General features: G+C 39.6%; 1 protein-coding gene across 2 annotated transcripts; it reads right to left on the bottom strand.

Moving 5' to 3' along the window:
• Nucleotides 1–7711: 7711 nt before the first annotated feature.
• On the bottom strand, nt 7712–16229 carry LOC133645455 (uncharacterized). Of its 2 annotated transcripts, none has more exons than XM_062040290.1 (3): nt 15935–16229; nt 10069–11887; nt 7712–9010 (listed from the first exon to the last, which is right to left on the bottom strand). In XM_062040290.1, the coding sequence occupies exons 1-3, from the start codon at nt 15970–15972 to the stop codon at nt 8453–8455; spliced, it is 2415 nt and encodes an 804-aa protein (XP_061896274.1). In that variant the 5' UTR covers nt 15973–16229; the 3' UTR covers nt 7712–8452. The 2 variants fall into 2 exon arrangements, with proteins under 2 accessions (XP_061896274.1, XP_061896275.1); XM_062040291.1 differs by having other exon boundaries at nt 7713–9010; nt 15828–15969.
• Nucleotides 16230–17688: the final 1459 nt, after the last annotated feature.

Genomic DNA, 17688 nt, shown 5'->3' with positions numbered 1-17688 from the left:
AGAGGGTTCACTTAGTGGCACACAGGCTGCTGATCTTCTCTTTTAATAGGGCCTTCATTCGAGCAATCTTTTCCTGTTGCTCCAGCTCTTTAAAGTCAAAGTCTTCTTTGGGAGTTGAGCAAAAGTCTGAATGCGGAGACTCGCTGCTGAGCCACTTATAGCTGTCGGGTGGATGAACTTCTTGCGGTTCATAGGTCATGACAGAATGAGCCTGTTCCAAATGGTTTTGGTTGTCACTGAAATGTTCCACTTGGTCCTGGGGTGCAGCGTGCTGCTCATCCAGCTGCAAAACAATACAGACGCACGTCACTTCACGGGAAGTAAGCAGTAATTCCTTAGTCATTTGTTCCAAAGGGTTAGACAAAATACTAATCGTACGGGAGCCCAAAATATTTGTGCAATGAGAAATAATGTCAAACATTTGAATAAAGAACAATTCTAGTGCAGGTCAAAGTATGAATGACAAAACAGTGGACAGCAAATAGGAACGGGCATAGAATCTGGTACATTTTTGGTGCCGACCCAAACCAGCTGGTCTTACTAAATGTACACACACAAAAAAGAAAACATCTATGAGAAGTTTTGGATGTCACCATGCTTGCTACTTTTTATTTGTCACTGCTCTAATATGCCTAATCAATAATCACCAAACTCAATTGAAAAAAGTACGGCATATCTAATTTTTGCATTGATTTAACCGCAGACAGAGTCACGGAATTGGCCAATAAAAGGAAAACGGCTGTTACATCAGGGAAAGTGACATAAATGTGAGTGAAATGATGTCATTGTGAGAAGAAGAAACATTTCTTTGTGAAAATGATGTGTCCGGTAGCACTGATTCATCCAACCGCCCCGTGCTCAGGCAAACAACACTTGAAACAGCCACTAAACTACCAAGCTAATGTTTACAAGAAGAATCCATACACATTTCATCTGCTTGTGAACGACATCAGAGATAAAAACATTCATGTACAAACAGTGGTTGCAACGTCTCCCTTTAAAATATTAGCTTGGTGCGCCACATCCGGTCTAACTGTGCTAACAAAATAAAGGCTGCAAAAAAGTACCTTGCACTAGCGTAATGTATTTTAAACCCTTATTGATACATTTACACAATTATTATGCTTTAACTTCAAATACTTCTCAAAATTGTCCAAAGATGTATTGTACCAAGAAATGTGAGGATTTTTTTGCATATAATTCACAAACATTTTATTTGACACATTAAGCACACACTCTATTGTGGTAAATTAAGTGTAAAAGGTCAAAAACTAAATGAAAAACAATTAAAAAGGAAAAACTGAATTGTATTGTTTTATACTGCTATTGTTATTTAAACGGACTATTATTGCTATTACTGTTATTTGTTGTGGTTTATTCCTTAATAATATATATCCAGGGTTTATAAAACTAATTTCAAAGTAGAGTTTTGGTGGTACAATACTCATGTTTTCAAATCAATAATCGTGATTACAATATCAATCAATTTTGCCATAATGGTGTAGCTGTACTTCCGAGTAGACGAACACAAAGATATACAACACACGACTCTTTATTAGATACATTTTTTCATGATCCAAACGTCTTCATGCTTACCTTCTTCTGGTCCTCATCTGGTGTTGCTGAATGAGGGATGGGCTCCCGGGCTTCACATGTCCCCTGTCGGCCTGGTGTAGGGACCCTCATCATCAGGTAAATGTGTTGCTTGTAGATGATGATGGCATCCTCAGAGATGTGAGGTGCCTTCTCCACGTGAGACAAGAGGGCGGTACGAGGGCGGCAGGTCCCCGGCATATTGTTCCTCAACACGTTATACGCTTCCAAACTAGACGAGGTTGAGTAGATTTTCAAGGGACTCTGGGAAAGCTGGAACTCAGCTGTGAGCAGCGAGCGGGCGTCGTGTGTCGCCGAGCTTCGCAAGACTGCTGGACAGATCCATATGCCTCGTGGGGAATCTGCAAGTACCTTCACGCAATTAGGGTCCATGGCGGGGAGGCCCAGTCCTCTCACCACTGAGGGCGGTAAACTCCAAATTGCTATGTTCTTTATTTGAGCCTCTTCTGGGATGTATATCTCTAATCCATCTAGGACGTTCATCTTTCCTGAGGACACCGACAGTTTATCAGCTTGTCATAACTCATCATGTCAGAACACTCCTGATGCTACATATAGTCTGACAATATTTCAGAAAAAATAATCAATCACCATTTTAGACTTCAACCTGAAGAGCTGCGTGCACTTTTGAGTTTCCTTATCAGATTATTTCTAGCGGAGGTCTTTGCTTTCTGACATTCCGTGGTTACGACGCACTCTCATAAATGACTTCAAGTACCAGTACAGCGGAAAAACGAGTTGCCTCTATAATGAAGCTATTATCGTGTCAATCTGATTTATGACACTTCCAAAGTTTGTGGATAATTACATATGATCAAAATAGTATCAATCTGACGGAGATTCCTGTGCCATTTGGAGAGATAACGAGGAAGCCAGTCACGTGACCTAGATGAGGAACCACAGATCCCTTCCCCATCAACAACAATATGCTAATCAAACACTTTGTGACAGCCAACAATTACTTTGGGAACAATTATGATCCAGAACCTTATATTTTTGAGCCCGAACACAAAGAGGAAGAGCAATAAGTTTTAGAAGCAGAGTGATGGATGCAGTTTCATAGTGACACTAGCATACGCAGCATTGCTAGCTGCTAAACCAGAATAAAACTAACACTTACTGTAATATTTCCACTCTCGCTGGAATGCCGACCGACAGCACGCTCACATAATCTCTTTTAGATGAAGATTCACTCACAATCCTCATGAAGGGTTAAACAAACTGCAACAAGCGTCGTTTTGTGTCTTTTTCGCCACATCAGGTATGTGAAAGTCGAAATGCCTGTCAATCCATGGCCACAAGTGTCTACTAGCAGGTGAGAGATGCGTAAAATATCATCTAGAATTGACTTTTAATACGTTTGAGACCGTCGGCTCAGTGTGTCAACTATAGCAGTGAGCTAATGCTAGCTCACTTCTACCAAAAGTTTGTCTGCGTTGGCGCTTATAATAACAATATCACTCATATTTGGCTCATTTTCATGTAACGACATGTCAGTGGAATATTGTTGGCAGTTTCTGGATGTTTTAGAGAGTATAATGAGAGGACCCTCAATCTGTTGACTCAATTGTTAACTATTTATTTACGATTTAGAATGCATAAAAGAGCCAAACATATGTGTTCTTGTCTTACATAAAAATTGTGAATGATAAACAGCGCATCTCTTTCCAATTATTATTTCCAGTATGACTGACCTGACAACACGGTGAGAGTATTTCCAGTATGACTGACCTGACAACACGGTGAGAGTATTTCCAGTATGACTGACCTGACAACACGGTGAGAGTATTTCCAGTATGACTGACCTGACAACACGGTGAGAGTATTTCCAGTATGACTGACCTGACAACACGGTGAGAGTATTTCCAGTATGACTGACCTGACAACACGGTGAGAGTATTTCCAGTATGACTGACCTGACAACACGGTGAGAGTATTTCCAGTATGACTGACCTGACAACACGGTGAGAGTATTTCCAGTATGACTGACCTGACAACACGGTGAGAGTATTTCCAGTATGACTGACCTGACAACACGGTGAGAGTATTTCCAGTATGACTGACCTGACAACACGGTGAGAGTATTTCCAGTATGACTGACCTGACAACACGGTGAGAGTATTTCCAGTATGACTGACCTGACAACACGGTGAGAGTATTTCCAGTATGACTGACCTGACAACACGGTGAGAGTATTTCCAGTATGACTGACCTGACAACACGGTGAGAGTATTTCCAGTATGACTGACCTGACAACACGGTGAGAGTATTTCCAGTATGACTGACCTGACAACACGGTGAGAGTATTTCCAGTATGACTGACCTGACAACACGGTGAGAGTATTTCCAGTATGACTGACCTGACAACACGGTGAGAGTATTTCCAGTATGACTGACCCGACAACACGGTGAGAGTATTTCCAGTATGACTGACCTGACAACACGGTGAGAGTATTTCCAGTATGACTGACCTGACAACACGGTGAGAGTATTTCCAGTATGACTGACCTGACAACACGGTGAGAGTATTTCCAGTATGACTGACCTGACAACACGGTGAGAGTATTTCCAGTATGACTGACCTGACAACACGGTGAGAGTATTTCCAGTATGACTGACCTGACAACACGGTGAGAGTATTTCCAGTATGACTGACCTGACAACACGGTGAGAGTATTTCCAGTATGACTGACCTGACAACACGGTGAGAGTATTTCCAGTATGACTGACCTGACAACACGGTGCGAGGGCAGAAGTGTTACTACCGTGACGTGGAATCTACGGAAATTACAAAAGGTGTTCGGAGCGGAATATTAAAAATGGCTGACTGAATTGGTGGCATTTTGTGACATTTTAGATGGTATTTTCACACACTTTGCGGACTGTAAATATAATTTGATAAGGTTTAATGGATACAATGACACACAACAAACATATAAAGTAATCTTGTTTTTCCACTCTACTGCTACTTTAATATTTAGTTTCGACCTAAGTGGTTTATTTACGAATTAGGATGCATAAAGAAAGAAAAATATATGTCTGACATAAGGATTGTGAATGATTGGTGAAATTCCCCCAAAATGCAGTTCACCTTCAATTGTTAATTTTTTAGGTGTAAGTTTCGACTAACATTAATAATCTGTTTGTAAAACATATCTAAATATAACCATTGTCCACCTCAGATGTTGTTGATAGAAGAATGTAATTCATGTCATAAAAACAACAACATTGCTGTTATTGTCCTACCGATAGTTCACTTTTCCTTCACATTTACTGGCAAATATTAGGCTAATAACGGATTGATTGATTGAGTGAAACTTGTATTAGTAGATTGCACAGTACAGTACATATTCCCTACAATTGACCACTAAATGGTAACACCCCAATAAGTTCTTCAACTTGTTTAAGTCGGGGTGCACTTAAATGGATTCATGATACAGATATATACTATCATCATAATACAGTCATCACACAAGATAATCATCAGAGTATATACATTGAATTATTTCCATTACATTACTAACACGTTACTTAGATTTTCACTTTTTTAGTTAGTTGTATACATCGTGAATAAAAGTTACACCCCGTTCAATGTTTAAGATCAAATGGTTGTCATTAATTAGATGATTATTGTCTTTTTGACATGTTACAGTTGTAAACAAAGTAGTGGAATACCTTTCTAAACAACTTAGTTTGACACATTTATTCGCACTTGAAAATGTATTTAGCCAGTCGGTTGAAAAAGGAATTTAACGTCTGTCAAATGTTTTGTGGCAACGTCATTGGCAAAAAAAGGTACATAAAAGAAAGGTAAATAAAATAAAAGAAAGGTAAATAAAAGACGACGTACCTTTCTTGCTGTTGTGTGCTTCTCGGCGGCCTTCTTGCTCGCACTTCCGCTTCCGGTGATAGTATTTGACTATATTTCAGTCTGTAGATTTACCAAACGATTATTCACTGTTGTGCGTCCTCATTTATATTTCTTACCTTTCCAGTTCAAGTTCCCCCTTCTTAACGACCAAAGCAAATCTCACGACAAACGCCGTCACAAATCTTACAGCAGAAACCGGAAGTGCAGATTGTCGTGAGCGCTATGGCGAAAAGTCCAAATTTGATTACAATAAGTCAACTCCTATCTTTCAAAAATAAACTTATGAGCATATTTGTTTTATATGTGATACTTAAATTAAATAATATATTCTTCAAGAACATATCTGGTCACTGCTCGCTGTACATATCCTTCTAAGTTTGTTTCAATGTCCATTTCTCTGATGATGCAATTGTTGATGACTGAAGTGCCGATATCAACCAAACCTAACCAATCACTGATAGCAGTTATGCGATAAAGATGTGGATCAGAATAAGGTATCACATTGGTGGCTGATATCAACCAAACCTAACCAATCACTGATAGCAGTTATGCGATAAAGATGTGGATCAGAATAAGGTATCACATTGGTGGCTGATATCAACCAAACCTAACCAATCACTGATAGCAGTTATGCGATAAAGATGTGGATCAGAATAAGGTATCACATTGGTGGGAATTATTCTGAAATATTGATTATTTAATGTTTTGTGTTTTCTCATTGTAAACATTTCAGAAATTGGTAGCATATCCCTAAGCTTTGACAGTGACAGCATTTTAACTATACGGAAAAAATACATTCAAAAACTAAAAGTAAGAATAACATACTAAAATCCTTGAACTACTACAGAACAATATCCAGAAAAGTGAATCTAAAGAAAAGCAAAAACTTTTTCAATGTTTATTTAAATAAGGTGTAAATAAGTAGTTGTCGACTTCAAAACCAGTACAATAAAAACTTTTTTCAAAGTACTGGAAAATGCCATTTCTGTAGAAATTTACTGTAAATGCTGAAAATCCAAAGCCTAACTGAAATGCTAACAGCTAGCACACTGACCAGGTAGCAAAATAAGGTACAAAAAGAGAAAAAAGTTTACATGCTAATTTAGTTAGCATTAGTGAAATTGATTAATATGACACTGAGGGGGCAGCACGGTGGCCCAGTGGTTAGTGCATGTGCCTCACAATACGAAGGTCCTGGGTTCAATCCCAGGAACTTTGTGTGGAGTTTGCATGTTCTCCCCGTGACTGCGTGGGTTCCCTCCGGATACTCCGGCTTCCTCCCACCTCCAAAGACATGCACCTGGGGAGAGGCCCCTCCCACCTCCAAAGACATGCACCTGGGGATAGGCCCCTCCCACCTCCAAAGACATGCACCTGGGGATAGGCCCCTCCCCCCTCCAAAGACATGCACCTGGGGATAGGCCCCTCCCACCTCCAAAGACATGCACCTGGGGATAGGCCCCTCCCACCTCCAAAGACATGCACCTGGGGATAGGCCCCTCCCCCCTCCAAAGACATGCACCTGGGGATAGGCCCCTCCCCCCTCCAAAGACATGCACCTGGGGATAGGCCCCTCCCCCCTCCAAAGACATGCACCTGGGGATAGGTTGATTGGCAACACTAAATGGTCCCTAGTGTGTGAATGTTGGCCCTGTGATGAGGTGGCGATTTCCGCCCAAATGCAGCTGAGATAGGCTCCAGCACCCACCGCGATCCCGAACGGGACAAGTGGTAGAAAATGGATGGATGGATGACACTGAGGTGTACACCTGCTAAATTAGCAGGGGAAATATTTAGCATGCTAATGTTAGCATGTTAAAATGTCAACTAACATGTGCCAAGTACCAAAATATGTTTGATATGTATACCTACAAAATGTGCCTTTTTTTTTTTCCAAAGCTAGCATACGAATGCGGGCATGCTAACAGATATAATTTGTCAAGTAACAAAATATTGTACACTCCGGTGTATACCTGCACAATTACAAAAAGATGCTGCTCTTAGAATGCTAACAACTGTGCCGAGGGCTGTTTACCGTTGACTTGGACTCATTTTCTAGTCCAGTTAAAAAACGACTACTAAACAAACGGCTCACAACTGCAAACCCACTGTCATCGTTCACTTAAGTCGTTCAAAAGACTCAATTTGTTTACGAACGTCACATCGCTATTCAAAACCCCCGTTTTTACCCCATCATGAAACAACTATTTACCGCAACAACTTTGTCAGTTACCTGTTTTTATTGTATAAAATAATGTTAATATAAAAGTGCTTCAACAATTTTATTAGAGAGGTAAGCGTATCTTTGACATACATGCCTGTACAGTACTGAATTAAACAAACGTGTCATTTGCTAACAGTTGGTTTGATAAGTAGATAGTACTTTATTGATTCCTTCAGTAACATCCTATCCTGAAATAACGGGCCAAGGCAAAGAAATCAAGCCAACGTGTCGACATAGAGACTTGAAAGAACTAATACAAAGCGTGCAAAGAAATGTTAGTGTTGTCATCAGGAGGAGTCCTGGCTGGTAACATTACAGACCAGTGGCGTTAGACCTGAGGCTGCCGAGACAGTAACAGGGACATTATTCACTATTTTTACACTCGTCTAAACGTAGCGTTATGAGAACAACACTTGAGAACGATACAATCAAGGTTTTAGAAATATCCCTTTTTTAAAAATACTTACACAATTCTATGAAACTTACAATATAGTGCAGACGAGAATTAAAGTTCATATTTCAGCAGCATAGGAAAATATACCAGCAAAAATAGGGATGGAATTGCAAAAAGGGATTTCCTTACTTGAGTGTAAATGTTGACAGGGATGGTCAGTGTAGGACATCTGTTGTGTAACATTTCCAAATAACACAAACTGGTGCATTGCAGTCTAACTTCAAATAGTACAACAAAATGTGCTGCTTTTAGAACTTCAAGTGTTTCTGATTCAGGTCGGTTCTTACATTCACTTGTTTGATTTGAACTTTTGCTGACGTCCACCACTTTTACACTCTTTCCTTACTTTGAGCACTCTTGGCCTGGCCGGGACGTCCACCCTCAGACCGCCGGAGACACAACATGGACACTTTGTGCGCTTCCTGGCCCTTCCCATTCTGCTTGTGTCCGTAGGAACACTGTTGAGGTGCTGGACAGCCGAGTCCTGGGAGTTGGTGGCGTGTGATTCAGCCATGTCGGGGAGATCGTCATCTATCGGCTCCACGTAACCAACCACTGAATCCGGGTCCAGATCACACAAAGCATGTGCATCCGGACTTAGAGTAATTGTAACTCCTGGCAAATGATCTTTGTCTGAGAGTTTCCTTTTTTTAATGTCAGAGTCCTGCCAACAAAGTTCCTTCCGTTTCAACAAGGATCTCTTCTCTTCAGACTCCTCAGATGATACAGTGTTCATCTTCTGCAGGCAAATGTTCACCTCAGATGTAATCCCAAACATTTTCCTGTAAAGGTGGTCACTTTTGTGGTTTCTGGAAGATCTGCACACTGGTTCTGCATTTGTCGAGATCTGGAAAAAAGCTCAACTTTAATTGAGCAAGTCTGACACAATATGGAAAACACAAGTCAACAGTCTCCCTAAAGTTCCTTATGTAACTTATTCCAATTTGATCAATATGTTATTTGACCAATTTTAGGAATTTACTGAACAAAAAAATAAACGCAACATTTTTGTTTTTGCTCCCATTTTTCATGAGTTGAACTCAAAGATCTAGAAACTTTTACTATATACACTATACTATATCCCACTTCTCTGTGAGCGCTTTGAGTATCTAATAATAGAAAAGTGCGATATAAAATCTAATCCATTATTATTATTATTAATAAAATACCTATTCCTCTCAAATACTGCTCATAAATCTGTTAGCGAGCATTTCTTCTTTGCCAAGATAATCCATCCCACCTCACAGGTGTGACATATTAGAATGCTGATTAAACAGCATGATCATTGCACAGGTGTGCCCACAATAAAAGGCCCCTCTGAAATGGGCAGTTTTATCACACAGCACAATGCCACAAGTTTCGAGGGAGCGTGCAGTCGGCATGCTGACTGCAGGAGTGTCCACCAGAGCTGTTGCCAGTGAATTGAATGTTCATTTCTCTACTATAAGCCGTCTCCAAAGGCGTCTCAGAGAATTGGGCAGTACATCCATCCGGCCTCACAACCGAAGACCACGTGTAACCACACCAACCCAGGACCTCCAAATCCAGCAGGTGCACCTTCATGATCTGAGACCAGCTACCCGGACAGCTGTTGGAACAAGTGGTTTGGATAACCAAAGAATTTCTGCACAAACTGTGAGAAGCCGTCTCAGGGAAGCTCATCTGCTACTATTTGAGAAATCTGACTAATTTAGTGCTTGGAAACATAGTCAAAGGTAATAATGTTTTTTGTGTCCTTGGTTTGGTCACTTTCGGTTTCGGACCACAATTTTATTGTGGTGCATTTCTACCCAAAATGTTAGATCATCCCAATGGGGAGCTAGTAATAATATAAAAATGGAAATTAGGGGGACAAACTTTGACCTGAACCAGGGGGAAAACCCACTTGGAAGACAGTTTCCTTACCTTGATTTCATCCGTGGATCCTCTGTTGTTGTGATCTGAAATACTGGAATCTGACAAACTCTTCATTTCTAAGGCCAGCTCCACGTTGTCCATCTGTTGCTTCGTCCTGTATTGACTGCTTATGACATCAATTTTATGAGTTTCTGTGCTGGCCAACATGCTCTGGTCAGGTTGTAGTCTTCTTTCAGTAGGGATTCCGTTTGTGTGTTTGCGTGTTAGTTGATTAAGGACAGAACTGGAACCATTGAGGTTTGCCTTGTTGTGTTCAGTCACACTGTTCAGGCTCTTTATGCTTGTCTGGTCGGTTTCATTCTCAAGTGTTTCAGCTACCGGGCACAGTGTTGGCACAGACTTCGGGTTTGGTGGAATATAGGACACAAATATCACATTATCTTCATCCAAAGGAACAGCTAATGGTGTTGTCTGACACAAATCCTCTGGATTATTGTCATTGCAAAGGTCGATCACTTCATTTGGCTCCTTTGAAATAATGAGTGAACTCTGGGATGATGCTACTGGGAATTCTTTGCAACGGCAAACTTTTTCAGCTGCAGCGGTCGAAAAGGTTTCCTGGCTCCCTGTTGGAAGTGAAACGTTGCACTTTGTGGATGCAAAAAACACAGTGCCGTCATATATGACCAAGGCTTTATGACAATCAGCTTCACTTCGAGAGTTTCTTGTCAAGCCCGATGGATGAACAGGCTTCATTATTTCCACTACCCCATCGTTCTTGGGGCCCAGTTCCATTGTTTGGAAAGTCTTGGAACTAAGACTTTGCACTACCCCAACATTCTTGCTGCCTTGTTGCATTATTTGGAAAGTCTTGGAACTAAAACTTTCCACTATCCCCAAATTCTTGCTGCCCTGTTCCATTGTTGGAAAAGTCTTGGAACTAAGACTTTCCACTATCCCAACATTCTTGCTGCCCTGTTCCATTGTTGGAAAAGTTTTGGAACTAAGACTTGGCACTATCCCAACATTCTTGCTGCCCTGTTCCGTTGTTGGAAAAGTTTTGGAACTAAGACTTGGCACTATCCCAACATTCTTGCTGCCCTGTTCCGTTGTTGGAAAAGTTTTGGAACTAAGACTTGGCACTATCCCAACATTCTTGCTGCCCTGTTCCGTTGTTTGAAATGAATTGGAACTAACTGTCAAAGAATGTGAAAGTTCAGTAGATGACTCATTGGAGTTAACTTCTTCGATCACCCACTTCATTGGGCTGTTGGACCTATGGGATACCTTTGGAATTAATTTCAAATGTGCATTGGATATGCCCAGTGACAGTGACGTCTGAGGCGATGCAGACCAAATACTCTCAGCTTCGGAATGGTTTGAAACAGCATTGCTTTCATAGACGGATGTCTTGGACGATCCATTGGTCCTACAGGTCGGGTCTGAAGTCGATAAGGTGTTCGTTAATGGAGTGAAAATCTGTCTCCTTCTGCAAGAGGGAGGTTGAGATGCTGGAACTTCTTGCACATGGCTTCTGCGGTGCGGTTCAACAATCCTTAACGGGTGGTGATTTAACGACACGCCAAGCGCCAGCCTTTGGTCTGCTATACCAAGTTGATTGGGCAAGGAATTCCCAAAGGAAGCCGGACTGCTGACTGTGTGTTGGGTGGCTAAAGAAGCCATGAGTGCCTTTCTTCCATTGGGAACAGGTGCAGGTCCAACGGTTACTGGTATAAACTTGCATGTTTGAGGCTTGTTTTTTTGAGTTTGGACAATATTTCCATTAACCATTTGAACAGGGATCAGCGACATGACGTTCTTGCCATCAGCTCCTATGGCAGGCATGGCCTGGTAGAAGATACCTGTCCTGCAGAGAGAGAAAATAAAATTAACAGACATATTACTCCAATATATTTCTATGTTTAGTCTTATTGCTTTTGCTTCACTAATCTTTATAAAACACAATTAATAATTAATTGATGTCATAGTAGGTTTTCACTTTATCATATTCATTTTTTAAATCCTTGTTACCTGTGCCAGTAAAATATGTAGTCGTATGTAGGTTTGTCTGTCTGTTAGCAAAAAGTCATGGGCAGATTTTCATGAAACTTTCAGGAATTGGAATGAGGAACAACCGATTAGATTTGTACAATGTTACCTTAAGTTTACTCTTCTGTGTGTGTGTATGCTAGCGGCCTAGCAGAGACAGAAAGTGGAGTCTTTCATTCCGCTTTAGATAGCTCAAAAGTTTATGGGCAGTGTTTCATTTAAATTTCAGGAAATGGGATAAGAGACACGTCCTCACATTTTTGGGCTGATCTGGATCATTTCTACTTTGTTACCTCACGTTTACGTTACGAACCTCAACTGTGTATGCTAGCGCCTCCGCCTCCACCCTTAGAGACAAAAACAGTCAGTGGATGACAGACCAGAGGCTTCTTTCAATGCGCTACACATAGCTCAAAAAGGGCCGATTTTCATCTACTTTTCAGGGAATGTAATGAACGGCACTGTTAGTGTAAATATTTTTTTGTAAATGAAGTGGTAATCTTTAGTGTAAGTTAGCACATGCCTAAACGTATCTCAAGATGAATTTGCAGTGATAAGGTTGTATTTTTGCCTAATTTCTGTGAGAATTACAACATTAAGGAGTGAGACTATCCAGGACTGGCTGCAGTACGCTCAAACAACCCCATCTGTGAGCAGATAATACTGTATCTTTTCTTTCTCTTTCGGATTTATCAAGTTTTATTTGGTTGGTAGTGAGTTTTTTACTCATGCTTTAAGTTTGGGATGCGGAAAAAACTATGTTTCATAATCTGATTAGTCGACTAACAGTAGGATGGTCGATGATTAGTCAACTTTCAAAACAGTCCCTATATGTTTAACATGTCTGGAACAAACTGTACCAAATATAATATGAATTAATCACATCACTCGATCATGCAGGAAAACATTTAGTTCAAATTCTGTACACCTTGTATCACCACTTGAAGTATATCAAAGTAGTTTAGATTGTGAAGGCAAATGTGCTAAAATAGAAGATCAGAACAATTTGTATGCAGGCTGTTTTGTCAGATTATCAGCATCATTGCTTCTCATATTTTATATATAATCTGAGTTGTTAAAGGTATCTGTCTTCATAAAGAATCATGTCAATATACATTTATTTTTCAACTATAACAGAGTCGAATGCAGTTGTGGTTATTTGTAGTTTGCAGTGGTGTAGAACTACAATGCATATATGGGTAATATTTTGCCTTTCTTTTGTAGTTAAATGGGGCTGTAACCCGGTTGTTAGGAATGTAACTTCACAATAATTGTAAAGACAACTCCAAAATATAAGAACCAGCTCAGTAGTATAGTATAATGCATACTCGATAAACAATATCAATATATATCACGATAGACAAGGAATCGATAGAAATAAAAAATTAAACGACCGATTATTTTTTTGAATCTTCGGAAGAAAGCGTAAATTGATAGACTTAGATTGCTCATGTCTAGTCCAAAACAGTTGTTTTTTCCCACTACGATAGGGCAAAATCATCCTTGCCCAGGCACACCCTCCTGGTTTTTGACGTGGACGAATGAGAACCTTCATAGACAAAAGCGCAAGTACTTGCACTAGAACCTTCATAGACAAAAGCGCAAGTACTTGCACTAGAACCTTCATAGACAAAAGCGCAAGTACTTGCACTAGAACCTTCATAGACAAAAGCGTAAGTACTTGCACTAGAACCTTCATAGACAAAAGCACAAGTACTTGCACTAGAACCTTCATAGACAAAAGCGTAAGTACTTGCACTAGAACCTTCATAGACAAAAGCACAAGGACTTGCACTAGAACCTTCATAGACAAAAGTGCAAGTACTTGCACTTTTTTATGGTGGGGCAACTTTAAACTTTAAAGGAGCATTACTGCCACCTACTCTATTGGAGTGTGAACCAAAGTTCCCTCCCTAAACCTGCAGACCATAGTTCTTTCAGCTTTCTCTATGTTTACATTTACACACTTTGTACTATTTTGTTACACTTTACTAAGCAGTTCCTACACATTCCTTATTTTTGCACCTTCAATTTAGGAAGTTATTGGTAAGTGCTATTTGGGAATGTTGTTGACATTTCCTTTCCTTTCTGCCTCGATAGCTGAGGGGATTCTAATCAGAAAAAGTTTGCATTTGAAATAAAAAATGTTTACATTCCATATATTTTTCGATAGATCATACAAATAATCAATATTTATCGATATCGACCGATATAAATCACTAATATCGCGATACGATTTTCCGCCATATCGCCCCGCCTTACGAACACCTCTTGAGAAATATCAATCAACACACATCCATCCATCCATTTTCTACCGCTTGTCCCTTTCGGGGTAGCGGGGGGTGCTGGAGCCTATCTCAGCTGCATGTGTACACCCTGGACAAGTCGCCCCCTCATGGCAAACGATCAAAAATAGAGCTCTGCTTTTATGTTGTCTTTCCAGTCACACTTGTATATCATTAAAGCAGAATTGGTACCTTTGAGCAGCATGATGTTCGCTACGAGATAAATACATGCTTCTTCTTCTCCAATGAGATCCTAACAAGATGAATACATGCTTCTTCTTCTCCAATGAGATCCTAACAAGATGAATACATGCTTCTTCTTCTCCAATGAGAACCTAACAAGATGAATACATGCTTCTTCTTCTCCAATGAGATCCTAACAAGATGAATACATGCTTCTTCTTCTCCAATGAGATCCTAACAAGATGAATACATGCTTATTCATCTCCAATGAGATCCTAACAAGATGAATACATGCTTCTTCTTCTCCAATGAGATCCTAACAAGATGAATACATGCTTCTTCTTCTCCAATGAGATCCTAACAAGATGAATACATGCTTCTTCTTCTCCAATGAGATCCTAACGAGATGAATACATGCTTCTTCATCTCCAATGAGATCCTAACAAGATAAATACATGCTTATTCTCCAATGAGATCCTAACGAGATGAATACATGCTTCTTCTTCTCCAATGAGATCCTAACGAGATGAATACATGCTTATTCTCCAATGAGATCCTAACAAGATGAACACATGCTTCTTCTTCTCCAATGAGATCCTAACGAGATGAATACATGCTTCTTCATCTCCAATGAGATCCTAACAAGATGAATACATGCTTCTTCTTCTCCAATGAGATCCTAACAAGATGAATACATGCTTCTTCTTCTCCAATGAGATCCTAACAAGATGAATACATGCTTCTTCTTCTCCAATGAGATCCTAACAAGATGAATACATGCTTCTTCTTCTCCAATGAGATCCTAACAAGATGAATACATGCTTATTCTTCAATGAGATCCTAACAAGATGAATACATGCTTCTTCTTCTCCAATGAGATCCTAACAAGATGAATACATGCTTCTTCTTCTCCAATGAGATCCTAACAAGATGAATACATGCTTCTTCTTCTCCAATGAGATCCTAACAAGATGAATACATGCTTCTTCTTCTCCAATGAGATCCTAACAAGATGAATACATGCTTCTTCTTCTCCAATGAGATCCTAACAAGATGAATACATGCTTATTCTTCAATGAGATCCTAACAAGATGAATACATGCTTCTTCTTCTCCAATGAGATCCTAACGAGATAAATACATGCTTCTTCTTCTCCAATGAGATCCTAACGAGATGAATACATGCTTATTCTCCAATGAGATCCTAACGAGATGAATACATGCTTCTTCTTCTTCTCCAACACTTGCGGGAATTAAACAACAACTTGCGTCATTAAAGCAGAATTGGTACCTTTGAGCTGCATGATGTTCGCTACAAGATGAATACATGCTTCTTCTTCTTCTCCAACACTTGCGGGAATTAAACAACAACTTGCGTCATTAAAGCAGAATTGGTACCTTTGAGCTGCATGATGTTCGCTACAAGATGAATACATGCTTCTTCTTCTTCTCCAACACTTGCGGGAATTGATCAACAACTTGCGGGAGACATACTAATGATCCATTCTTGCTAGTTTAGTTAGTGAGCCACTAAACACAACGTCCACCTTTCTTCATCCATATTTGCCTCCAGCTTTTTGGATCTACACGGCCTTGTCATAATCACACGTTCAAATCAATTCAAGGCAAAACATTTCGGACGTTATTGTTCTTTCAAGCAGCCATTTTTTAACAACCGGAAGGAGGTAGGGTTTTCCCCCTTCTTCTTCGGATATTAAATAAGCTCCAGCAACCTTAAAGTAGTCATACTGCCCCCTCTGGACACTTGATATTACTATACAGTCCCTTTAACGAATGAGTTTGATGGTTTATCACAAACCTTCATGAAAGAAGTCCCTTTTCAACTGCACCATGCTTTTTTGATTGATTGATTGATTGAGACTTTTATTAGTAGATTGTAGTGATGGGTTGATGTGGCGTCATGAAGGGTTTCGACACATTGCAAAACTGTATTGAGACTGTGTCACTAAATACTGACATCTGCTGGACATTAAAAATCCCTACAGGGAACCTATGGACCGACTCAACTGACACTGATTTTATGAATTAGTACAATAATATAAACCAAGTCATTGTATTTCATTTAGGATTATTTCATATCTTTATTTAAATACAAATATATGTTAATCTTTTTTAGATACAGTCAATAAAAAATGTGAACATGTATCATAACATGGAAATCTAAGAGAACGTGTTGTGAATGAGGATGCTTGTGGACTGGGACTTTTTTAAATTTATTTTTTACACATTTTTATTTAAAAAAAAACAGTTTTTCCAACGTATTCAATTTTAGACGATTTCTTTCATTGTTTGAGTAAAACTTTTATTAGTAGATTGCACAGTGAAGTACATATTCCGAATTCCGTACAATTGACCACTTAATGGTAACACCCGAATAAGTTTTTCAACTTGTTTAAGTCGTGGTCCTCTTAAATTGAATCATGATACAAATATATACTATCATCATAATACAGTCATATCACACAAGTTAATCATCAGAGTATATACATTTAATTATTTACATTATTTACAATCCGGGGTGTGGGATATACAGGAGGGGGGTGGGGTGGGGTGTTAGGTTTGGTTGTTATCAACACTTCAGTCGTCTCTTCTTAGTTATTATTTCTCCGGCTGTAGAAAAGAGCCGCTCACAGGGCACAGAGTGCGACACAGTTCGCGACCAAAACAGCTCATGATCGGTCACGTGACTTTCTAAAAGTGGTACGCGCACCGACACAGGGTTTGCTCTATGAGGTCGATGCATGCGCCGATGCATCGGTGTTGCCGGACCCATCACTACATTCTAAAACTGTATTGATACTGTGTCGATACTGTGTCACTAAATACTGCCATCTGCTGGACATTAAAAATCCCTACAGGCAACATATGGACCGACTCAACTGATACTGATTTTATGACCTAGTATATACAATAATATAAACCAAGTCATTGTATTTCATTTAGGATTATTTCATAACTTCATTTAAATAAAAATATATTTTTTATCTTTTTTAGATACAGTCAATAAAAAATGTGAACATGATGGACATCTAAGAGAACGTGTTGTGAATGAGGATGCTTGTGGACTGGGAAATTATTATTATTATTTTTTACACATTTTTATTTAAAAAAAAAACAGTTTTTTCAACGTA

The sequence above is a fragment of the Entelurus aequoreus genome, unplaced genomic scaffold (assembly GCF_033978785.1).
Source record: "Entelurus aequoreus isolate RoL-2023_Sb unplaced genomic scaffold, RoL_Eaeq_v1.1 HiC_scaffold_104, whole genome shotgun sequence".
NCBI classification, from domain to species: Eukaryota; Metazoa; Chordata; class Actinopteri; order Syngnathiformes; family Syngnathidae; genus Entelurus; species Entelurus aequoreus.
Note: the sequence above shows the minus strand (reverse complement) of the source record. Positions and strands in the feature narration are given on the sequence as shown.

Bases quoted from the DNA above. Each gene is read 5' to 3' on its own strand.
- LOC133645455 (XM_062040290.1), bottom strand. From the start codon at position 15,972: ATGTATTCATCTTGTAGCGAACATCATGCAGCTCAAAG. The intron at 11,888-15,934 runs GTACCAATTCTG...CTCTCTCTGCAG, and splicing joins GAACATCATGCAGCTCAAAG to GACAGGTATCTTCTACCAGG. The intron at 9,011-10,068 runs GTAAGGAAACTG...GCTTTTTTCCAG, and splicing joins GATCCACGGATGAAATCAAG to ATCTCGACAAATGCAGAACC.